Here is a 24,602-nt window from a genome sequence, read left to right as displayed (position 1 = left end):
CTCGACTATCACCACCAGGAGTTCCATATGTTTATGGAGAGATGCCTTTTTTATGCTGCTAATTTGTAAGTGCAATGAATAAATGTGAATTTATATATTTCCAAACATACTTCACTATATTGCATTTTTTACATTCACATATATCGTGTCGGAGGACATCTTTGCTCATCACACTACCCCTGAGAGGGTGAAAGGCCTGAATAATCGTTTGTTTGTGAGTGCATTTCTAATCTCACTTTAAACACCACTTATATTTACTTTTTTACGCTATGAAAGTGTTTTCAATTTTTACACAGATTCCATTCTAGGAAATTTGACCTATATCAGGTTGTCCTTTTGTATTTTATTCATTATACGTATTCTTGGTGGTTTCCACTTTTGTCTTTTTGCTACATATTTCCACAGGTGGTTGTGAAGTTCACCTGGAACTATCTCAGTATACGTGTATTCTCTTAGTGTATATACTTTATTTCTTTGTTTCATTAAGATAGCCCTGCATGGTTTAGCTCAGGAGGGCCAACAGAAGATTCTGCTTAGGAAGTTCCAGCACTCCGGCATTTGTAGTGGAGGTGGGAGTTGCACCCGGAAGACCCCAGGTAGAACTTCAAACTATTTGAAAAAGTTTGACTACTGGTACCATGCACTATAACCACTTTAGCAAGCTATAGTGGTTCGAGGTGTTTTGACTGTTCCTTGAATGGAACTAGCGTGTGTGTGTGTGTAACTTCTCAAAACAGAATTTTAAAGGTTAGACACGGCCCTGTATAATTAAGAAATAAATACAAGTTAATTCAGGTTCTTTGAAAATACAGTGCATTTTTTATGTGCATTATTTTTCCATCCCCAGCTATTGCCCATTTGTCATCTGCAGGAATTCCCTCCTGTTGGTTTGGCTGCACTTGTATAGCACTCACACCTCAGGGATCGCCTATTAATGTGCTTCCTGTCTGCGCCGAGCGCTTTCATTAATAGGGACATAAAAGTAAAGTAGACCAGAGAATGAGGTTATACATGAGCACCGATAGTTCACTCGTAACAATGAGCGTTAACTTCTACCCACAATCCACCTGTGAATTGCTAGTGGGCAAAAACCTTGTTGCTTGCCCACCGCAGGCTTCCAGAGGAGACCAGAATAATACGTTAAAAGGAACCTCACACAACCACAGTATGCCTTAGGATGATGGGAATACACCAGTACCAGGGAAAGGCACAGGCAAAGTACAAGATGACTAGACAACACATTTATTATCCAATTAATGCTATACAATAAATAAAGCACACTTCTATAAACAATCTGAACAAGTGCTAAAAATTATGTAAGCTTTATTTCAAAAAGCAGAATTTCAATGTGTGCTTTGCAAGGTCCATATTGATCACACTATACAGGTGCCAAGCACAGACCTCAGCATCTTTATTAAACAAAAAGGGAAATAATATATTAACCTATGGAAGCCTGACATTTGTGGGGTGGGGGGGTGGGGGGGGGGGGGAGGAGAGGGATCTCTGGAAGTATTGGCAGCACAGGAATCTGTCAATTTAAACACACAACACTTAGTGCTGCTGCAACAATGTTTATATGTAGACTGCATCGTAACTGACGGTCCGGTATCCGACACTGAACGTCCTCACGCTTTACAAGAGGACATCCAGCGTCAGATTTTTTCCCCCTGTAGAAAAGCATTGATTTAATTTTTTTCCTATGTAGATGCCTAATGCGCGTGCAGCATTTACTGTACATGCGCATTAGCGCCCGCCGCTGGACGTCGGAGGGGGTGGATCATTGACAGGGAGACCAGATACAGGATACTCTGTACACAGTGACACAGTCTATGCAATGTTGCCAAGTTGTTATAGTGCCCAGAGTAACTCTTTAAAGGGTTACTCTAAGCTTCATAACCACTTCAGCCTGCTTTATTGCCAACGATGCCTGGTCCCACTCACCGGGCTCTTGGTTTGCTCTGAATCAGGATTTACCACAGAGTTCTGCAGAGCCACAAACTCCAGATGCGAATTCACTGGTTTAGAGAGTCAGCTGACTGCTCTCAACCAACAATTTTGTACATGGAAAGATGCACAGAATTGACATTAGCTAGCCCAGAACTCTAGTTCCAGGCTGGCTGAGGACACCCCAATAGCGCTGCCATGTATGGAGTTACACCTTTGTGTATATACGGAGAATAACTCCTCTGCGGACAGTGTTTCATAGCAAGACGCTGCACATACAGACTCAGGCACCATGGCCACTTCAAAACAATTAAGTGGTTGTGGTGTCTGGAGTAACCCTTTAAACATGTGTTGCAAAAAACATGTCAGTTTTGAAGGAGAAAGAAATTAAAATAACACATGTTTACGAAATGACAGAATGTCTCTTTTCTACAGTTTTCTTAACTTAATTCTGGTTTATTACCAGTTCTCAGAAATAATGAAAGACCAGACCAGTTATGGAGCAAATTAAAAGGTGAGACAAAACCTATTTATGCGGCATTCATCACATTTACAGCCCCTCGGGCACACGGCTTTCTACTAAAATTCAACGGCTCATACATGTGACCAGATCTAATTAAGTAGAGGAGGAGGCAGGGGGCAACTAATTGTACAATGTACATAGTAAGTGGTCAGTTAAAGTCCAGCAGTTATTTACAAAAACAGAAGATAGATTCTACATAATTGTGGCCCTTTTGCACAGATATTAATGCTTCAAAACTAGGAGTTAAAGGGAAACGTCAGACAAATAAAAGTACAAGAATGTTTTCTGAAGGGGTTTTATGTAGAATTATTCTTTTTGCATCATGAGTCATGCTATGGATTTTTTTTTTTTGCAAAAAACAAGAAACAAAGACTGCTTACAATCTGTGTTAACCCATGCCTCCACTTCCACAACAAAGTATGGATATAGCTTTCCCATAGATTTCTTTCAAGAGCTGTGTATCAGAGCATTAACACAACATAGTGTCAAATTATTTTCAATTATAAAAGAATGAAAATAAATACAATTTATGTCAACTAGTTACATCAGGATTATTTGTACAAACTGGTCCAAATTTGAATGTTGAAGATAGACTGAGTGCACAGGGTATTTAAATTGACCCTATAGGCACCCAAACCACTTCGTCTCGTTGATGTGGATTGGTTGAAGTGCACCTGTCCCCTTTACCTGGCAATTGAAAACTCTGCAGGGTTAGGGGCAGCATCTAGTGGCCGTTAACTAGACACCCCCTAGAGTCAGTTCATTGATTTTCTGGAGTTTAACGATATGAAATGACATTTAACAGCCTCACGCTTTGTGTGAGGACATCCATCATCTTCACAAACTCCACAGTAAAGAATTGATTAAATGCTTTCCTATGGTGAAGGTCTAATGCTTGCACATTGGCGCCAACACAGCTGGATGAGGAGAGCGAACAGACGCTAAGGAACCTTGTTGCTAGAATTAAGGGATGTGGAAAAAGTTTTTTTTGTTTTGTTTTTTTAAAAATCTTTGTGCTTGTGAGCAGTGGGCCCAAAAGCTAGGGTCAGTGGCATACTATAGCCTTGAGAGCACAGTTTTGTATTCTTTACGCTATAGTGTTCCTTTCATTATGGTCCACAAACCTTTGATGGATTGCTATGGATAATAAGGGAGTAAAACTTCTGTATTTCCACAGTGGCAGCAGAGGGGCTGGACAGCTGTGGGAGGACCAGGATTGGCCAAGTATGGTTCAACAATTTCTGGTTAAAGAGTACGAAAAGAATCTGAACATTTCCTGTTCTCTGCATCCAAATTCTACAAATAAATTAGGTCGACAGGAATATTGTATATACTTGGGCCATAATTATTAGTATTACTGCCACATAATTTAGATTTTAAGAGTCTGTTTTTTCCCCTTGCAAAAGGCTCATGTAGTCATGAACTAGGAGATCTAGTAAGACAGGAACCTCACTCATCCATCAAGGGCCACCATTCTTACAACTTTATTACCAATCCAATAGATAAGGCACACTTAAAAGCCACAAGGTCAAGACCTTTACACTTGCATACTTTGCAAGGCAATGGTATATTTTCTTGGAAGTATTTAGCTTTTTTTTTTCTTCACCCAAATCACTTTGCGGAAAAACTCAAATCTGTTTCCTTTCATTATGAATACCTTTGAGCAATTGTCAAGCCAGGCATATACATTTCCCAAACGGATTACTGAAACAGCAGATATTTTATTCCCCATTTCCTCGTAGACATAGAAACATAGCCAAGGCACCATAACAATGGGGGGGCGGAGGGGAGGAATGACGGAGGTCCAAGTATTAGCCAAGGGTCACAAGACACAATTAAGAGTTGAAAACCTCAATGTGCAGATAAGTATTAAGATCCTTCCTGAACTTTTAAAACTGAAGCAACAATTCAGATATTTGGGTGAATGTCATTTAACTGGCACTGCCTGACAGTTTCCTTCCGAGGATTTAGGTTTGTATTTAAAGATCTTCGTAACACCCTTGGTGGCATCCCAGATGAAGCAAGGATCACCGATAAATCATGGATTTCACAAAGCAGATTAAGTTTGTGAAATCCTTGAGTGAAGCCTTGACTGCTGTTAAGAGAATTGGATTGCTTCACGTATTTGCTGGGACTAATTGACTACTATTAACAGAGCAATCAATTAGTGCAGCTTACATTTCATCAAGTGTGCACATTAAATAAATACATTTTAAGAAGGGGGAAGGAGAGAATTGTGGAAATATTACTGAAAAGAAAGAGTCCACTTCAACCATATCTGAAAGGACTATTCATAAAACAAGTGTCTGGTTCTGCGTTTTAACTGTATTAGTTAATAGGATCAATTGTATTGGTTATTAAGTGAAGACCACCCCATTAGTGGCAGAGCATAACAGTATGGCGATAGGGTCAGATCGGAGATCCCACTTCCAAAAAAATGACGATCATAAACAAAGACCACATGAAACAAAACAAAACAAAGGAACTTGTTCACTAAACCATGAACCTTTGTTTATATCACTTTTTATCAAGTAAAACTTTTTCTACTTTAATATATTCCGCTGTGGTGTCTTTTGGTGTGGAAAAGTGCCCTATCACCAGGAACCGGTGGAGATAGCTGGAATAAGCTTATTATTCACATGCTTTTATAGCTAGAGCCTGCTTTCCAAGGCTCTGCAGATAGTGAGTGACCCATTACCTCCGATTTTATTTACTTTTAAATGTTACAGTATTATGCTATGGATTTCTTTTTATTTTAGGTTGAAATCAAGACATACCTAACATAAGTATAAGTATAATCTGTTTATTATCCATCTTTTGACTGCACCTCCCTAAATCCAATTTGCTATTTTTCTATGAACTTGGGAAACTGACCATGGAATATTTCAAGTTAAAAAGAGCCAAAAATAAATAAATGTAAAAAAACAAAAAAAAACAAAAAAAAACAATCAGGAAAATTCTCCAAATTGGCTAAATTTTCCACCCTGTGTTTTTGGCCTAAAATGTGCAATTTCTTAAATTTATGATTCACAGTCTAGTGAAAATAAATGTTAAAAAAAAATTTTTTTGGAACAATCTCAATGGTCTGGTGCTCAATCAACTACATGGTTAAACAAAGTTATACAGTTTCCATAGTAATTTAATAATGTTTAAAATGACAAGCTATGCTAAGCTCATTGACTGCTAACTAGAGTCACACAGTAACCTTGAACTGTAAATACAGTTTAATTATTGAAAGCCAACAAACAGATCGTTTGAGCCATTCATAAAATGTAACCATGAGCTGTCATGGCTCTGACATATCACACTGGAATGCATCAGTGATTGATTGTTCCATTCCTTCGGTTTGTGTGTTTTATACATGGTACGTTCATGTCATTATAAAATCAGGCACAGTGAGAGTTGGGCGAGGAGGGAAAAGTGATAGGAAATGAGGGTTACTGGCTCTGCTTATCTCCCTATCTAAACAGCATTTCGCCATGCTAAAAATAAAATTTAAAATAGATTAGAATACGTTTTCTATATTCAACTAAACGCCTGTTAACAAGACTAATAAACAAGGGCAAGGGAAGGGTCTATAGAGTGAAAGATGAGGGGTGAATTGCGTTTACTCAACGCCAGTCATTTCATTAAAACCCAATATAAAGGGGACATTCCACCTTGCATTCCATCGGGTTATGAGATGTGTGTGTCAGATGTCAGCACTAGTTATTTCTAATATTCCCCAACATACAGGCACTGAAAGGGCTTCATACAAAAGTTACACAATTATTTTATATTCCTGCAGGGATCATTGTTAGGGGTGTGGGAAAATTTGTCTCAAAAGCAGAAAAAGAATAACTAAAAAGTCTTTCTTGACGAGTGTTCGGCAAATCCCTGGTTAGAACCACTGTTCTGCTAGGTCGCTGGTCCTGCTGCTATTCAGCTTTTACAGTTTGTATCCATCCTTTGCCTGCACTTTTACATTTGGAATGTACCTTATCCTTTGTTTATAGGTAATGTATGTAACATCATGGGATAGAATAGGCTATTGTATTCCATCTGGAAAGAGGAAGAGTTGATGCCAGGGTTGCCCACTGCGCAGGAATATTTAGGGACAAAGTCCTGGTTTCACTGCAGTCAGGTGTATTTACGTTACCAAGGGAAAGTCTATAACTGGTATCTCCTACTTGATGTGTTAGATAGCACTCCATGCTATACAGACAGTTAGGGTTTGGTACAGAGTCGATTCACCTTTGCCACTTGCTGTGGATAATCCAACTGCTACGGCACTAAATCTGGAGTTAATTGCCCCAGTGCTGTTTAGCCCTTTACCAAGATCTTAATCTAATCATCTATTTGCAGTCCTTGGGGGGGTAGGTTGTCAGCAATCCTGTCTGGGATTATGTTAATGTAATCCAATCCAATCATCTCATTAGCATGTATTTAGATGAAGGAACTCCGGGAAATAAGTAATTTGCATGCAAATTAGTAATCCTAACTGTTCCAAGATCAGATATAACTATGAAGCACTAATAAGGACAGGTTGCAAAGCACACAGCGATCTGCAATCCATGCCAACGTGTAGTATTTGTATAGATCATGTGAGTGGGCAAGGCTGTGCATAACCAAGCTGGTACAAAAATAAACATTCAAAGGCAAATAAAAAATAAAATAAATCCAAACAAAATGTTATGCTACAGCCTGTTCCCAATAGCATTTACACTTTATAGTGCACTATATGAAAAGGTTAGTCACTCTACACTACCATTTCTATACATTGCGGTCAAGCAACACTAAATCAGTGACTTCCAATCTGGTATGCAATGGTTAATTTTTATTTTTAAAGGTACAACAATTAGTCCGATTAGGATGTTATTATGTAACTCCTTAAAGGGACACTCCACTACCCAAATACAAATTACATTTAAAAAATCACTGTTTAGTAGATATACCCCAAATGAGAACTTGCATGCATTTAATTATGCATTTCTGAATTTGGAGTTCTATCTAAAAACAGCTTGCAACACCTGCAGATTTCTCGTCTGCTACCTTGCAAGTCCTCCCTTTCTAACCCCGCCCAGACTCTGTGACTGTCCAATCATAGGTTTCCCAATGTAGCTCAATGAGAAGTCTTTCCAAGGCAGGCGCTCCGAGCAATTGCTGCCTTGAGTTCAGTGCAAATAAGCTAATCAAACCAGGAAGTAACAGAACCTGTTGTCTGCTTTTAAAACCAGGTGGGTGTACCTAGGTTAATTAAGAAAACTTTACATTTCTAATGAAACCTGCACTATTTCCATAATGAAACAGACAGGACAAACTCTTCACATATGAAGCTTTTCAGAAAGCTAAAGTGCTTTAGCTGTTTGGAGTGTCCCTTTAAGGCACCTGGTATTGGGTAACCTTACGAAGCTTAAAATGCTCTGCTTCTTTGACACCAGCAAGACACCAGATTTTTTTTGAAAATCCAATGCAATCAAAAATATGAGGGATACAAATAGGGGAATCACTTTGTCTCATGCAGAAGCTGATGTGGCAGATGAAGTTCAGCCTATCGTCACACAGGGCCGCAATAAGGGGGTGACAACCATGACTGTTGTCACGGGTCTCTGGCAGTCCTGGGCCGCACTTTCTTTGCCTGCACACATAGATAGCGAATATCGCTATTTATGTGTGCAGCCGGGGGCCCCCGGCTCCCTGTTACCGCAGAGGGGGACCAGGCAGCACACAGCTTCTCCTCTTCTCTCTAATAACTCTCGTGAGACCCGTTGCCATGGCAACTCTTAGAAGAGAGAAGAGTAGAAGCTGTGTGCTGCCTGGGCCCCCTCTGCGGTAACAGGGCGCCGGGGGCCCCCCACCGGACCACCAGGGATGGGATCTCCCCCCTCCCTGGACACAGGTAAGCAAGGAGGGGGGAGAAACATTTACACACACACTGCATACGCGCCCACACTCTGCATTCGCTAAACTACGCGCCCACACTCTGCATTCGCTGTACACACAGCATCCACTACACAAATCCTGTATTCACAGTACACACACTACATCCACCACAAATTGAAATACTCTGCATTCACTATACACAGACACTGCGTATAATACACACACTACATCCACTACAAACACTGCATCCACTAAACACATTTCATCTAGTACATACAAACACTACATCCACTACACAAACTACATCACTGTACACACACTACATCTACTACTCAAACACACTCTGCGTTCACTATGCACACTGCATCCGCTACACAAACACACACTCTGCATTCACTGCACAAACAGTATCTAATACACACAAACACTACATAATTACACACATTCTAATTCACTTCCACTATAAACACCACATTCAGTCCTGAATCATTGTGAGTGGACTAGGTAGGGCGTGGGCGGGCCCGGGAGTGAGTGGGGGGGGGCCCAAACCTTGTGCTTTGTCAGGGGCCCCAAAATTTCTGATGGCGGCCCGGTCGTCACATCCTGACATTTATCATCATACCATCAGTTGAGAGGGTCTATGGGAACAGGCATCACCTCAACAGATGCCCACGGCACACCTTATACCACAAGCCTTGGAAGATCCCTAGGAAGGTGAAGCTGCCTTGAAGAAGGAAGAACTCCATATAAGTATATCACCCAACAGACTAACCCACCTTCCTCGAATTTCACCATACAAGTGAAAACCTTTTTCTCCGCTGCTTGTACAGGCTCCATAACCTAGGAGTACCGTACGTGGCTTAGAGTTGCTGAATGTACTCCTAAATTGAATTTCTTAGGAGTAACCAGCATGCAACCCACTCTTCTTGATAGAACGATGGCTGCTACCAACACAGGCAGGAGTTGAAGTATATCATCGATATCTCATTATCAATGTGCTCATTTTATTCTTCATTCAATGCTCCACAGTTTGCTGAATTTCAATAAAAAAAAAAATTTGTGAACCTTGGTTTTAGTCTTTGCTCAACCATGAAAGTTGGTATGCTCGAACAAATAACTTTTAATGTTAAGTGTTCCAGTTGGAAACCCACTCAAGCAAACTCGCTTGCAACATTATCTAAATTCAAGGGAATCTTACCAATGGTTTTAGAAAGCCCATGTATCTGAATTCAAACGCACAACAAAACCGCTCAAGCACATTTACCAAATAACACCTTCAATTTTCAACAGTGATACATTGGCTTTTGTCTCTTTCCCCTGTCTATTCCCAAATGTTCTATTCTGCCCTTGTAGAAGACTCAAAATTATGAAAGTTTTTAAGCAATATCATAGCAAGGATTCTAATCACTGAATTACATTACTGCGGAGTTTAAATGGTGCAGGGCTTTAAACTGCTGATTAAGCTCAGACAGATAAGAAAAGGGAAGTTAAAGGGAAAAACATGCCAGTGTCAGCCAAGAAACAACCTACTTCAGTTAAAATAAACATGAAATACAAAGGAAACAGTTAAAACAAACATTTAAAGGTGACCTTGCTCCTCTATTGTTAATGAACAAGAGCCAAACTTTAACAATAAGGACTTTCCAGAACCATAGAGATCTTACCGCAAATCTCACTGGTCTTAAAGATGCATGTTTTATAAATTAGGATTTTCCAGAGCTAGCCATGGCTGCAGTTAAAGTTTATTTATAATGCAACTTGATAGGCACCTTCACTCCACTCACTCAAACCCATATTTTTGTGAATTTTCTGCAACTTAAAGTGAATTAAAATTTCAAGATTTAGACCAAAATAACTACCGAAAACAGTGAACATGGACTTTTTTTTTATAAGAATAACAACCTAAAATTAAGTATAGTTTTAAAAGGTGCATAGTATAGTGTTATGGAATTTCTAAAAAAAAAATAAAAAATTGAAGGCTACCCAGGCGTAGCTTATGTCCCCAAGAAGCACACACATAGTGTGAACTATTTATTGAACATCTTCACACTGACCCAAACCAAGCTCCTGTTGAGTGGCATAGCAGGAAGTTTAGGAGTTCATACCAATCAAATTTGAAATTGTGTTTCTTAACTCATGGCCTCTCCATTCACTGTTAAAGCATTTTCAAGCAGCTTAACACTGAATGAGGGTTCCTGTCCAAACACAGATCAGCCCCTACTGGAGGTGTGACTAAGGCAGATATTACACACTTCCTTGTAGCCATACTCATTGATACTGGGTTGGCTGAGTGTCAGCTGACTGCTTTAAATCCTATCACAGCTGCCCTTTGTTGCCCAGACTAATAGTTCCTCATTACCAAACAACAAAGAAGCAACTAATGTTTCCCATTAAAACATAAAAACATTAAACGTCACAAGCAACTGAATTAAAAAAACACAAAAAAAAAAAAAAACTAAATGTACCCTACTAATGTATTTACAGCCATTGCCATGTTCTAGCCCATTTGTAGACTAGAGCAGAGAGACCTTGCCAAGCCCCCTGTGATTTTCTTCTCAGTGACATTACAAACGTTGCGTCATTGTGCATTGTAAAACACCTACTTTGTGTGTACATCCAATAATTATATCACTTATGACAGTTTTGGTAGGGATAAGGCTACCAAAATCTCAACAACCATTATGAAAACCCAATGCGAAAGGAGTATAGAAGCTCCAAGTATACAATTCAAGATTCCATGGAATATAAGAACACACATGAGACAATAACCAACAATGACTGGTCTACAATGTCATAATTACAATTGACTAATTCTATGTGATGAGTGGAACTGCAGCTTGGGATATAAACTGCTCTAATATGTGATAGGATTAGACACCATGGACCAGAATGAGAAGCTACTTCTTGGGTCATTTTTTTTTTTATGTCTTTTCCAACAGTCTCCCTGTAACTTGTTAAAACGAGGTAGGATAACTGAAAATGGTGTGCAGTATTGATATAAAGCATAGAGTACTAATGCAATGAACATTATCGGGATCGTAGGCTCTCTTACCATGCTTCTGGTCGAATCTCCATGCTGGGACATGCGCATTGTGTTTCAAGTTACTGTGAGTTGGCAGTGGTACAGTTACGAAGATCGGGCCATTAACCGGTATGTTGGTCCCATCACCGTTGAGTAAGTGGATGCTGATAGCTGTAACAGGGGTGAGATCAAACCGGGTACTATTCCCTAGAGAATACAAAAAGAGGGAAGATAGAAATGGAAAAACAATGTCGGTGAGAGAAACGTGTGTAAATAAGTTCAGACAGAAGTGGTAGAGACCAACAGAGAGAAAGTTCATATAAGACTAAGACAGACCAACTTTTGAGTGTGATCTTATGTAAGAATCACAAATCAAAAACACAGATTGAGCTTTTAGACAGGACACATAATAAGGCAGGTGCTATCAGACTAGGTTTCAACCAGAAGATAGGGATTATTAATCTAACTTAATGGGACTGTAAGGTCTAGTAGGCAGAGACAAAAAGGAAAAGCAAAGGAAAATAAACTTTTTTACATATTTAAGTTTCCATCAACCATAAAATTAGTTAGGTCTTTATTCAATAGGCTTTTATTTAGAGAGCCAATACAGGCCTGATCACCTCAGCGTGCATTTCACGGCAATATGGGACTTCTAATAGACACGGATGCCCATAGACATCTGACTCCATCTACATGTGTTGCTGTTTGTTATATTTTACATATATTGTACCTATTGCAGAAATGTTACACAAAAAAACTGTGGCAGTATACGCTTTATTTCGGATTGTTGTACGAATATGCAATGCTACAATAAAAGTTCGACATTAAAATAAAAAAGATACATTTAGAGGTAAACCTGAAGAACATTTTTTGGTAATTTAGGTTTTATTTGAATTCATTTTAGGAGTGCTGCCAAACTCTGATCTAGTGAGTAACGATTAAGGAAATAAACAATATGGAAAATACTTGGTGGGTGGTTCCAATATACCAAAACTCTCCTCTAAAACAAACAACTTACAGGCTACCCAAGTAAGTACTCAAAAACAATAAATAAACTGTTCACAGACCGAAGTTCTGCCGATTGGTCAATAAACACATTTGATGAGTGCTGCCTTAAGTGATTGTTGATTTAATTTCTGCCAGTTTGTGTACAATCCCGTGTAGACCTAGTCATTCATTAATTGTATACTCCTTAAATTGCATAAGTAAGTCTAAATGGATAGCGTACGTTTTTGGGCCATGATGTGATTGTAAATACAGCATGCCAACATTTACAGGTTTTTCTGCCAATTTCTCCTAAAACAGAAACTTTTACAAATAAACTGCACCATGACTGAAAGCTCTCAGCCGATCTACCAACATTGGGGTTTTTCAACTCACAATTCATCAATAAAATCTATTGATAAAACCAAAACATCTCACAAACCTAATGAAAGTCATATAGACTTTCAGAACACTAATTTTAAAATGTAAATTTTATTTGAATAACAAAACTGTAGTTAACAGGTTTGTAAAAAAAAAAAAAATTAAAATAAAATAAAAAAATCTTTGTACGCCATTTTAGCCTCAGCTTTACAATTTGAATTTAAAATGCCATTTGAGTTATTTTGCATATTTCGCAAAACCTCCAAAAGTGACAGATTGAGAGTGGGTCTAATGGCCACGAGGTTCAGGGGAAGGCGGGTTTTACTTACCTCAAACGGTCCCTCATGGCCACCGCCATCTTCTTCCTGCTGGCCCTCTTGAGCTCATGGTGCTTCATTTGTCAGAAACTACAAGAACACGTCACTAGGTCTATGGAGGATCCAACAAAACCACGGTAGCCTCCATAGCTAGTGCCTGAATCCCACAACCTTCACTTGTGACGGCTGCCGGAGTTTAACAAAAGACAATGGTGGAGCTCCTCTTATTGTCACGCTCATGCATATTCATAAGACAAAGTATTCCCTGTAGATAGTACATGTAGGTTCTGGTGCTGCAGTAAGAAATATGCAAGCACGAGTGAGTGGGAGACACGTACCACAGGAGCTCGAATGTCATGGAACAATATAAAAGATAATTCAGGTGTGAGAACAAGTGTCTTATGATGCTTTCAGGCTCCACTATGGCACGGATTTACCATAATAGACATTTCAGTGTTACGTATCCTCTCTCTTACTAAGAGAGATATTAAAGAATCTTGGTGACCTAGATGGTTGTCTAGGACCCAAGGGACAGACAAGCACCCAGGAACCATGAAGATTGGCCCTATTCACCATCCTTCTACAAAGATGGAAAGAGGGTATGGGCAAACTGGTAGCCTGTCTAGGGCACTGTGGGCTCTTAATCCTTCTCTGGTCTCAATGCACGGTTACGAGGTTTTATTTATTTAATTCTAATTCAATTATATGATCTTCTTCCAAGCAATAAAGTGGCTGGGCAGACCAGAGCCAAAAGTCACACAAAACACTGCCATCGGAAATTAAGGTTGTATAGGAATTCACTTTATTAAGAGACAAACTGACACAACTACAGCTTTAGGTCACGAGCAATAAACGACTGGCTTGTACTTTGCAATTCCGGGGTTATTGAAGTGGAAGTGTAATTAAGCCCAGCAAAATCAGCCAGGGATTCCGAATATGGCTCATTTTATTCAGAAGGTGACAGGTCTGGCACATCAGCAGTCATCTCGAGAACCTAGCACTGACATTTTTATACTTGGCAAACTGTGCGCAACAAAACTAGAAAGACTGACCGCTTGTTCACATAAAACTGCCAAAAAGATCTTGGTTACAACTGGTGTAGCTGGCATGGTCCCTACACGCGAGATATACAGATTATTTCCATCTCCTCATCTTTCCAATTGCCATTAATAACGTCACGGCATGGATCTCACACTTGTTTTAGTATAGTGATTAGCAGGAGTGTTTGTGTTATTTATGATGATCCTATAAGATATAATCTTTCAGACCAGTTACAGTGACTCCCTCAATAGCCATCATTCATATTACTTACTCTGATGCCATTTACTTATACCCCAAACACAATGTGACAAGCATTACCAGTGGCGTTTCCATCGGAGCCTTGCAGATAAGGGAAGCTATCCACTTCCCACGGCGTACTGGCAGCTGTTAGAAAAGCAGCGAGATCCTTGTATGTGGCATTTGCGGGTAGATCAAGCGCTCTTCTCTCAAAGTGAACTCGAGGTTGTAACTGTGAACCTGATAAAGAAATGGCTACAGTTATTTCAACAGCTACATGGCACAAGAAAACAACAACAAATGTGGCCAATCAAGCAAACTTTTTGTTCACTTGCGAAATTGGTCTGTAGCTAGTTAAAGTTAATTTACTGTAGGACCCTACATAAAAACAAACAAACAAACCAACACAACACACATACCCAAAGAATAATAAAGAAAGAGACATGTTAGAAATTAGTACTAGATGGCACAAATACAAATATATCACACGTTCTGAAATGTCAACTTTACTGTGAATTCACTCCATGATCTACCTGTATATACTTGGCTAGTGAAAACAAGAACATGTGTTTGGAATGTTAACAGATGTATACAATGTATAGACATAAAATTCGAACTTTCCTGAAATGTGTTTCTTCCATCACAAATATGGCATGAAACTGTATGGTGCATGCTTAGACGATCCCACAATGCCAAGAGCCCAGTCACACTCTAGGTACTATGGGTGCAGCATTTAGCAGTGTAGGTAGAAGAATAAAATAAAATAATTGCACGTACACACTTCAGTGACCAAATGTGCACTTTTATTTACCTCTAGGCTGCACTAATCTATAAACTAATGACTTAATTTTTAAGTAAAACCTAATCTGTAAACTTGTTAGAACTTTGGTTAGCATAATCTACATGTACAAATTGTATTATCTGCATGTTAATACTACAAATCCAGATATTCTGCCAACCTCAAGGCTAATAAAACATGGGAGATGGGAGATCTGTAAATGCTGGAGGCCTACCTTCCAGTCATCCCTGCTCTAGAACATGGTGTTTGACGACTCGTTAGGCAACTGTGCTCTTAAAGGGACACTATAGTCACCTGAACAACTTTAGCTTAATGAAGCAGTTTTGGTGTATAGAACATGCCCCTGCAGCCTCACTGCTCAATCCTCTGCCATTTAGGAGTTAAATCCCTTTGTTTATTAAGCCTGGTCACACCTCCCTGCATGTGACTTGCACAGCCTTCCATAAACACTTCCTGTAAAGCGAGCCCTATTTAGGTCTTTATTGCAAGTTCTGTTTAATTAAGATTTTCTTATCCCCTGCTATGTTAATAGCTTGCTAGACCCTGCAAGAGCATCCTGTATGTGATTAAAGTTCAATTTAGAGATTGAGGTACAATTATTTAAGGTAAATTACATCTATTTGAAAGTGAAACCAGTTTGTTTTCATGCAGGCTCTGTCAATCATAGCCAGGGGAGGTGTGGCTAGGGCTGCATAAACAGAAACAAAGTGATTTAACTCCTAAATGACAATGAATTGAGCAGTGAAATTGCAGGGGAATGATCTATACACTAAAACTGCTTTATTTAGCTAAAGTAATTTAGGTGACTATAGTGTTCCTTTAATTACAGCTCTATCGAAAATGTATTTTTTCTCCAGATTTTAAGCAAGGATTGGATTTGCAAAACTGCACCAATTATAAGGTTTGCTATAAGACAAGTGTGAATGTCCTTTTATATGTAAGGAAAAAAAAAATATTTCTATAGTTTTAAAAAAAAAACTTATGTGTTTACATCATTAATCTTGCAATTAAGATTTATTATTAAAAATTAAATCTTTACAAAAAGAAACCATGAAGCACCACACGTTAACATTTAAACAACAACATATAGTCATCAACCTCAGGATTTGGAGAGAAAAAAACCTCAAAAGAAGAAGTTAAAAATTATTTTTTTTAAATGCACCAGCTCCTCCAACTGAATTAACCAACTTCCAAAAAAATCACGCAAACAAAAGAAGATAAATCTATTCTGCAAAAGATATTTCAAAAGCATAAGCAATACTAACAGATACAGAAAGATTTAGTAGGGAGTATTACTTGGCAGTAAATTGTAAACTCGCATAACAAAGCACGCCAGTTTTAGGGACAGACCGCAGCCTGCAAAACGCATTAGTATTAAGACAGCATTTTGTTTCAGGCAGCTTTCCCAGACTTTACATTGCAGTTGCTTCCTTAATAAGAGGGTTGTATTGCTCTTGTTGTAATTCTGTGTACGCGGTTATATATTTCCACTCTGCTTCCTATTAAACGCGATTCCTTGACTATCACCACCAACGGAGGACAAACGTTAGATCTTTCTCAGCTCTTTAAGAACAATTCGAGCTGTAGATCTGAAACAGATGGGAGCCAATCCTGTGGCCAACCCTCGTTTACATCTGGCACCTGCACGTCAGTGACGAACACGTGCAATATTCTCTGGGTCAGGGATAAATGACCTTGGCATTGAAAAGGATTGTGGTCTACACTGTATTTCAAAATCCCTGCAATTCCAAGGTTAGTCATCAAACCATGACTGCTTCAGGTCTAACAGCTGAGCACTGTCAAGGAATCTGGTAATTATTAATTTAATTTCAGATGGAAAACCATGAAGACTGTTTTTGGAATTTAAGCCCTAAAAAAAATAAAAATAATAATTATTATTATTACAAATGCTTAACCCATCCCTCCAGGATACAAATGTTCCAGAATGCTTATTTTAATGCATACTAAAACAGGTTAAAAACTAGCGGCATGGTGCCCGTGCTGGTAATGTATCTATATTTTAACTCTTGGTTAGCCAACAAAAATCTTGCTTTCATCAAAAATAGTTAATGGTTACAAAGGATATTTTGGTTTTGTGTTGACCTCACAGTAACTTTAGGACAATGACATCCAGATGTAGCAGACGGAAGCCAGGAGTCTGCTAAGATCCAAAAAAAAAAAAAAAAAATGCTGGACGTTCAGAAGCTTTTACATATGGTTACACAATCAGTACAGAATACGTAGATACTTCGAAAAACAAACTTTGTCCTCGCCAGTTTGGAATTATTTATTTGGATGGATAAATGCAAAAATTGACTGTATGTAGCAGGGTGGCTAAATAAAAAAACAAAAAAAAAAAACTTAATTTTTGCCTGTTTGGTACAGAGATGTTTTCCTGTTCTTTTATGGAAAAATCTTTCAAGAATATAAAACGTGTAGATAAAAAATAAAATAAAATATAAATAAAGTTTATACTATGAAACAAGTATTGGGCTTCTGGGAACGGATTGTGAATCGCTTCACAAAGAACACGAGTGAAGACAGACCTAACTATATTCTAGTGACCCCTCAGTTCACATTTGTGTTTGACAGAGTATGGAAAGATTTGCCCTGAAGGAAGCACCTCTCCCAGCTGTGCCTACAAGGCAGAGCCTCATTTAATGTGCATGGGGAAAGAGTCCCAGCTCACTCGCTCCCTTGCTTTGTTACACCCACTCTGCATATACTGAACATCCTCCTCTTTTGTCTTCACCCTTCCCTGCTCCACCCCCACAGGGCAATTTCAAGGGGGAAAACAATCTAGGGGAACTGTGTAGATCTGGTTAACGATCATTGCAAGTTTTGGAGCAAATTATCATAAATGGCAGATTTTACAGAAATACAGAATTAACAACTTAAAATTTAGCCCAAGACAGCTGCATCAATAAATAAATAAATAATTAAAACATGGTGCAAAAAATAATTTTAAAAATATCTCCAATTCAGAGTCTCTCCCCCCACAATTCCCAGTTCAATGAATAAAGCCTTTTTTTGCTCTAAAAATAAGCAGTCACTACAGAATTAGCTTTGTCTGACAATATCCACGGCAACTACATTTTCTGGGATATCAAAATTGCGCTGCACACTGCATATCTTACATGTTTTATATTTATAGTGCCAAGCTGAAGCGTTTACCACTATTCTTCCTATCACTTTAAGCCCCGGGGAAGGGGGGGGGGGGGGGGGGGGGAGAATAAATAAATAAAAACCTGATTAACATGGAGGAAGACAGACAGATATTGAAAGCCATTACAGTGCCTTTAGTGATTACAAGTATGTCAGAACATGCAAGAATACAGAGTACTGGCAAGCTGGCTATCAGAATGCTTTAATTTCTGTGATATTAGTCATCACATCTTCAGTTCTGCTTATATAAGTTTGATGACGACATTAATAGGTCATTGTTGCCCTTTATGCAAGAATCAGCTACATGGCTCCTGAATGTCTTTAACATTCAGTCTTTAACCTCCTCTGTGTCCAATACTATACACAGAACAATATTACAACCACACGCATTTACCATTATGTGCTTAGTCTGTTATTAGGGGAACTAATCAGAAACAGAATGTTGATCCTTATCTTGGAGGCTTTGGCTCCTGTTTGGAGAAGCTATAAAATATATAGATTATTTCCTGCACCTTTTCACCCTGAAATTAAAATATTGCATGGGTGTATTTTTTTTTTTGGACATTAATAAACGTGCTACTTACTGGCCAGAAAATGACAGAATCAATAATTCAGGAAGAATTCATCTCACCGGGAGCTGTATAATTGCCTGCTCTAGAGGGGTTGAAAAGATGCATACCATAATGCTTTTAACTCTTAACGTGCAGGACATTGCATACATCTGGCAATGAAAGATTAATGATGATGTTCTCATACAATTCCCATCTTTCTCGGCTGGAGGAATTGGGACTCTTTGTTGTAAATGGTCAAACATCTGCTTAGGAATTAAAGGGGACATGGCTGGAAACCGCCATGTTGAGAGTTTCTTAAGCAAAATGGAATTCTACTATATATATATATATATATACCCTTACTATACACTGTAGTAGGAATAAATTAGGTAGAAATTGTAGGTCATCTTGTGCCGGATGAGCAAAACAAAAATAGAAAAAGGTGTTCGTTCTAAACATGTTGAGCAAAGACAGGAAATCAGCCAAATATTACTGGTCCCAAGACCCATTCATTGGGGAAGCACTCCACAGGTGGACTGCACCAATTCCCAATACCGATTATTGTAGTGTTAGCTAGCTGCTAGCTATGAGCACGTGGATCACAATATCAATGTTTCATAGTTCTTTAAAAAACAACCTGGCTGGCTAACTGTGATTACAAAGGTTTTTGGATAAGCTCTTCAAATGACTTAATATATTTGCCGATTTAATATTTAGATCGGGATTTGTTTTATAGGATATAATTCAGTATTTTGAAGACCATTATAAAAATGTATAAAAAATATTTAAAATCATTTGAAAAGAAATATTAAAGCTTAACCTCTTATTTATTAACAATAATTATTTGGTTTTGTAAAAAAATTGTTCAGTTTTATTTTTTATGTTGAGAAAACTACAAAATAGTGAATGTAACAGCTTCAATATCACTTTTCAACCACCAATGATCCATGACTGCATTTAAGTTGTCATTCGTGCCGTATTTTTGTATCGTGCATACACAATAAAAATTGTTTTTTGAAAAAATATAATTTGAAAAGCTTATCAAACATTGCAAAAAAAAAAAAAAGAACCCCCCCCCCCCCCCCAAAGAAACAAGGCCTCCACACAAAGATAGGGAAACTGAATCACTCTGCATGATTGATCAGGTCAACACACCAACACGGCCAATGACACTCCCAACCAATCACACAGTGACCAAGACTACATGACATGAGAAAGAAATTTTATTTATGACATCTCCCAACGTCTTGCGCTACACTCCTCACAAAAGGAGAAACTATGCACACACAAATGAACCATCTCACGCAAAAGAGTGTGAAACAGATTGTTTCAGCAAGAACAGAAGCGAAAAAAACAAACTGAGTTTTTATAAACCAGTTATTCAGCGCACTAGAGGAATTACAACTACAGTCCATAACAATGTTTTGACCTAGATCCATAGTGCGCCCTTTCAAACGATCTGATGCACACCCCACTCCCCCCAATGGTTTAAATGAGCAACAATGATTTCTTTGCAGAAACTGTATGCTCAACTACCTTGCAAAATGGTATGTAACCGGAACTACATATTATGAACCACTGTAAAGCTCTAACTAATGTATGACAATGTGCAAATCCCCCGATGTATGAACGCAGATCTTTAACGCCTTGTCTGTAATGCGACATGTTGATGCTCAAAAAATTTCAAAAAACAAAACCAAAAACAAATACAACAAGGCCTTAGTTTGTTAACCAAACCATCCCGTAGTAGAGAACCTGGGAACATTGCAGTGCCTTCATACCAGCAACCTCAATCTAGCAGTAGTTCACTATACACATAATACATATCCTTCTGCCTCTAAAAACTGCCTGTGAAATTCCATGTTAACCACAGGAATGGACACATAATCCGAGTAGCAAACTATACATAGACAGTTGGACCGCAGCACATCCATCATTCAGGAGAGAGGTCTATTGCCATCCAAAGACTGGCCATGCAGGCGCAGTGTGTCAAGGATCATATAGGGTTATTGGTCGAGGCTTGCAAATTATAGGTTTGGTTTTCTCTTTTGGAACAGCTGGACTTGCATAAATGCCCCAATTTATACATACATATCCAATCTAAAGAATATTAAAGTGTTCGCTAAAACAAAACAAAAAACAGTTTTCATAAAAACGCTACTTTTGGTTAGAATAACCCTTGCTGTGCTGGTCTGCCCAAATGAAAATAAATAAAAAAAAGGTTTACCTCCATTCCAGCATGGAGGCCAAGCTCCCCCTGCAGCCCCATCCTCCTCCACGCACATCACTGCCAGTTTGAACATTCACAATTCCTTGACAATGCACTGGCAGGGTGCCAGAGCACTCCTGGCACCATAAACAATACAGTGAGCTATAGTGGTTAAAGTGGCCCTTTTAAAAAAAAAAAAAAAGTTATAATATTTTTTATTCCACTACGGATTGATGTACGACTTGCTAATCTGTAAAGACCAGACTCCAATGCTTTTCAGTTGAGCTGTAGTACAGCTTATTGAGAAGCGAGGACGGCCGACGCTCTAACCCAGCTTGTGTGCCACTTTTGTTAGCTATTCTATTGAAATTAGTTAGAAACTGTTACTCTGAACAAAAGTGCTGGCTGACCACTCAATTCTGTGCAGAGTCCAAGGTAAATAACTGAAATCATTAGCCGAGAGCACTCCATTGACACTCAACCAATGAATGGGCGGCAGAATCGGCATTGGGCTCTGCACGTCACAACCAGCCTTCAAGGAGACCGGATGCACAGCAGAACCAGATAAAGAGGCAAACCTTAGCCGCACAGTTTCTCCCATTATAGCAGGCTGTAGTAATTACGGTATGCTGTGTGGAGTGACTCTTTAAGAGGTTTGATTTTGGAATAAGGTAAAGGATACAATGTTAGAGTGAATTAATGACTTGGAAGCCTGATATGGTAAAAGTAAGATCTGAAATTCATTTAAAATTTCTGTTAATTTGCACATTAGTGTCTTTCCCTACAAGTCCCATTTGCATGACAGTATTGACGTTAAATAAAACGCAATACAAAATATTTTTTTTCAAATACAGACTGTATTAAAATGCAGGGTAGGAGTAGTAGGAGGGATGATCAAAGTGTTATTATAAGGCCTCCGTTTATCAAATGAATGCATGACAGGTTCTGACATCCATCAGCATGTACACAATAATTCTGTTATTAGCGGTGGCAGGCTTTACCTAGGAATTACGCAATATGACGTGCGTAGAATTGAGATTAGGCTTTACAGTACTTGACACATCTCCCCTATTGTATTTTACAAGCAAACATTTAAAGTTCGGAATTTAGTGAAGATCCCACTATCAAGATTCTAAAGTACGACGATGTATAAGGAGGTCTGGACTTTTCTGTGTAAGAACCTTTTCTGTGTAAGAAGGAAAATGTAACTCACACTGGGACATGAGAGCAACATGATCTAAGGGTACGGGTTCACATAAACCAAAAAAAAGTCAATACGTAGAGTATATTGAATAAAAAAATAAAATAAAAAATAAAAAAAGATGTATGAAGATAAAGGGGGGGGGAGGGGTATCTAGAGAACTCATGGAAATATCAGCTAGAATCTAAAGTGATTGATTGTACGCACAGATATAAATATCCCTGCAAGGCATTCTGGGTAGAAACCCATTTTCTGAATTGCAACACTTAAATGTGTTTAAGTACATCAGTGTGCACATGACATGATTCCAGCACTTTAGCGACTGTAGAATGTACATAGGGTGGGTGTTATTTAACTTTTTTCCATAACTTACAGAAAATAACTATCGCCAAGAAGCATTATCCATTTCTACTGTCAGTCTGACACTTTAGGTATGAGAGTGTTTTGAACTATCTAAATAACCAATTTGAATACAAGCCATAAAAAGAACATATATACAAACCTTGAAATCCCGAGACTATCTGTACAATATCATCATACACCATCAGAGTGGCTGACCGCTCAGGAAGTAAACAGAGGCTTAGCGAGGAGAAAACTAAAAAGGTAAACAAAAAAATATATATAATGAATTATAACGAGACAAAACAATAAGGTCATTAAGAAAATAGATTTTGCATAAGTACTTTTTTTTTTAATGCATGAAGAAATTGGTATTTTAAGGGACACTTTAGGAAGCTTAGCTCAGCCCACAATAATATCGTTTTCGGTTTGTACGATCACGTCCTTATCAGTTAACATACAGAGATTGAATACTTACACTAGAGTTTGGACTACACTGCAGGAAGCCAATTAGAAGGAAGAGGACACAAATTCCCAAGCAGTATTTTATTCGGAACCCTCCTGCAATGGTTTCAATCCCAATAAGGATTTTTATCGAATCTCGGTGTGGCTTATCCTAATCACCACAAGACCATCCTTAAACTGATAATAGCTCAATAAATAAATAAATAAATAGAATTTAATGGCGATAGGTCTGAACAGATCATGAACACGGACCGTTTTGTGACTGTAGCAAGTAATTGAAGTTCTCCATATTTTAATTCTGATTGGGATTTTACTTTGCTATAAATTATAATTTGTTATAACAAATCTGCATTGCTCTTACTTTGCTGAATGTAAAGCTCTCTGCCCTTTAAGCAGGCAGCACAAGGACAGTGAACCCTGCCTGTCCTACAAATACCGATCCAGAGTAAAAGCCCAATATTAATTTAAACATAGGGACATGTTTAATCAATGCCAGACTCTTCAGGCATTGTATAGCAGCAGTGCAGTCAGTTGTCACAATCGGTTCAGATAGCCCTTTATTTTTAGTTAAAAAACAAAACAAACAAAAAAAAAAACACATTAAATGCAGTTGTAAAATGGGATTGGGGCTGGTAGGAGATGGAGTTGAACGACTACTGTAAATTCCCCACCAAAAAAATGCTAACTTCTCATATAGAATCATGTACGGACAGGTCATAAAACTGTCAGTGTAAGCTGGCTGAGGCTGAAAATTTCCTAGAACGTCAGTAATAGCACCAGCAAGAGTGGTCCAGTGCAAAATGGGTGGGATCCACCTCCCAAATAAGGGGGTTTCCTTTTGTGACAGAACAACTTGGGACGATAACGCAGTCATCCTATCTGCCAACAGACGAAACTAAAAATGTATGTACACTCACGAGCAAGATACCAAGACTTATGTATGTCAATCTGTATCAAAGAAGACACTCAAGTGGAGAAAGTGGACATCTAAAAGATTATTTATGTGTCGGGTTTGCAAATTCACGTAACAAAAAATGTATAACATTACAAATTCCAAATTTAGCTCTACAACAGGTCCCGGTGATGGAAATCTAGCAAATACCGCAAAAAACAAACAAACAAAAAAAAAAAAAAAAAAAAAAACCCTTTCCTTCGTGATAATCACGTATTGACAACCACAGTGTTGTCAATTTATCAATTGGAAAAAGCGTGTCTGATGTGGTGGTTAGCATACAGCAATAAGCCAAAATGTGGCTGTTCCAACCACAGACATAGCAACATGAAACTATGTTGCTGCCCTTGTGATGGTCAGATGTCGAAATGCTACAGTGTGGCTACCTTAGATGCTTAAAAGCCACATTGCAAAGTATCAATCTAGTAGCAAGCAGCAATGAGGATGCAGAATGTTTTTACACAATACAGTTAATTAGGAGAACATTGACATAGAACTGCGTCAAACGTATCATTCACAGTGTTGACATTTACACAGCAGGCATGCAAGAACAGAGCCTCCATCATCAACTGTCTTGTGTTTGGCATCCTAATAACACTGACCTCTTTCA

At 38.5% G+C, this 24,602-nt stretch overlaps 1 protein-coding gene across 1 annotated transcript in view; it reads right to left on the bottom strand.

Annotated features, from left to right (window-relative positions):
* FAM171A1 (family with sequence similarity 171 member A1) overlaps nt 1-24,602 on the bottom strand; it is a 96,933-nt gene that overhangs the window by 23,960 nt on the left and 48,371 nt on the right. Inside the window, exons 3-5 of the mRNA XM_063452475.1 lie at nt 22,739-22,831; nt 14,393-14,551; nt 11,382-11,558 (exon numbers count right to left, since the gene is read on the bottom strand). Of these exons, the coding sequence (XP_063308545.1) occupies nt 11,382-11,558; nt 14,393-14,551; nt 22,739-22,831 (429 nt within the window). The remainder of the gene's footprint in view (nt 1-11,381; nt 11,559-14,392; nt 14,552-22,738; nt 22,832-24,602) is intronic.

Source organism: Pelobates fuscus, chromosome 4, assembly GCF_036172605.1.
Source record: "Pelobates fuscus isolate aPelFus1 chromosome 4, aPelFus1.pri, whole genome shotgun sequence".
Lineage (NCBI taxonomy): Eukaryota > Metazoa > Chordata > Amphibia > Anura > Pelobatidae > Pelobates > Pelobates fuscus.
This window is presented reverse-complemented; position numbering and strand designations above follow the sequence as displayed.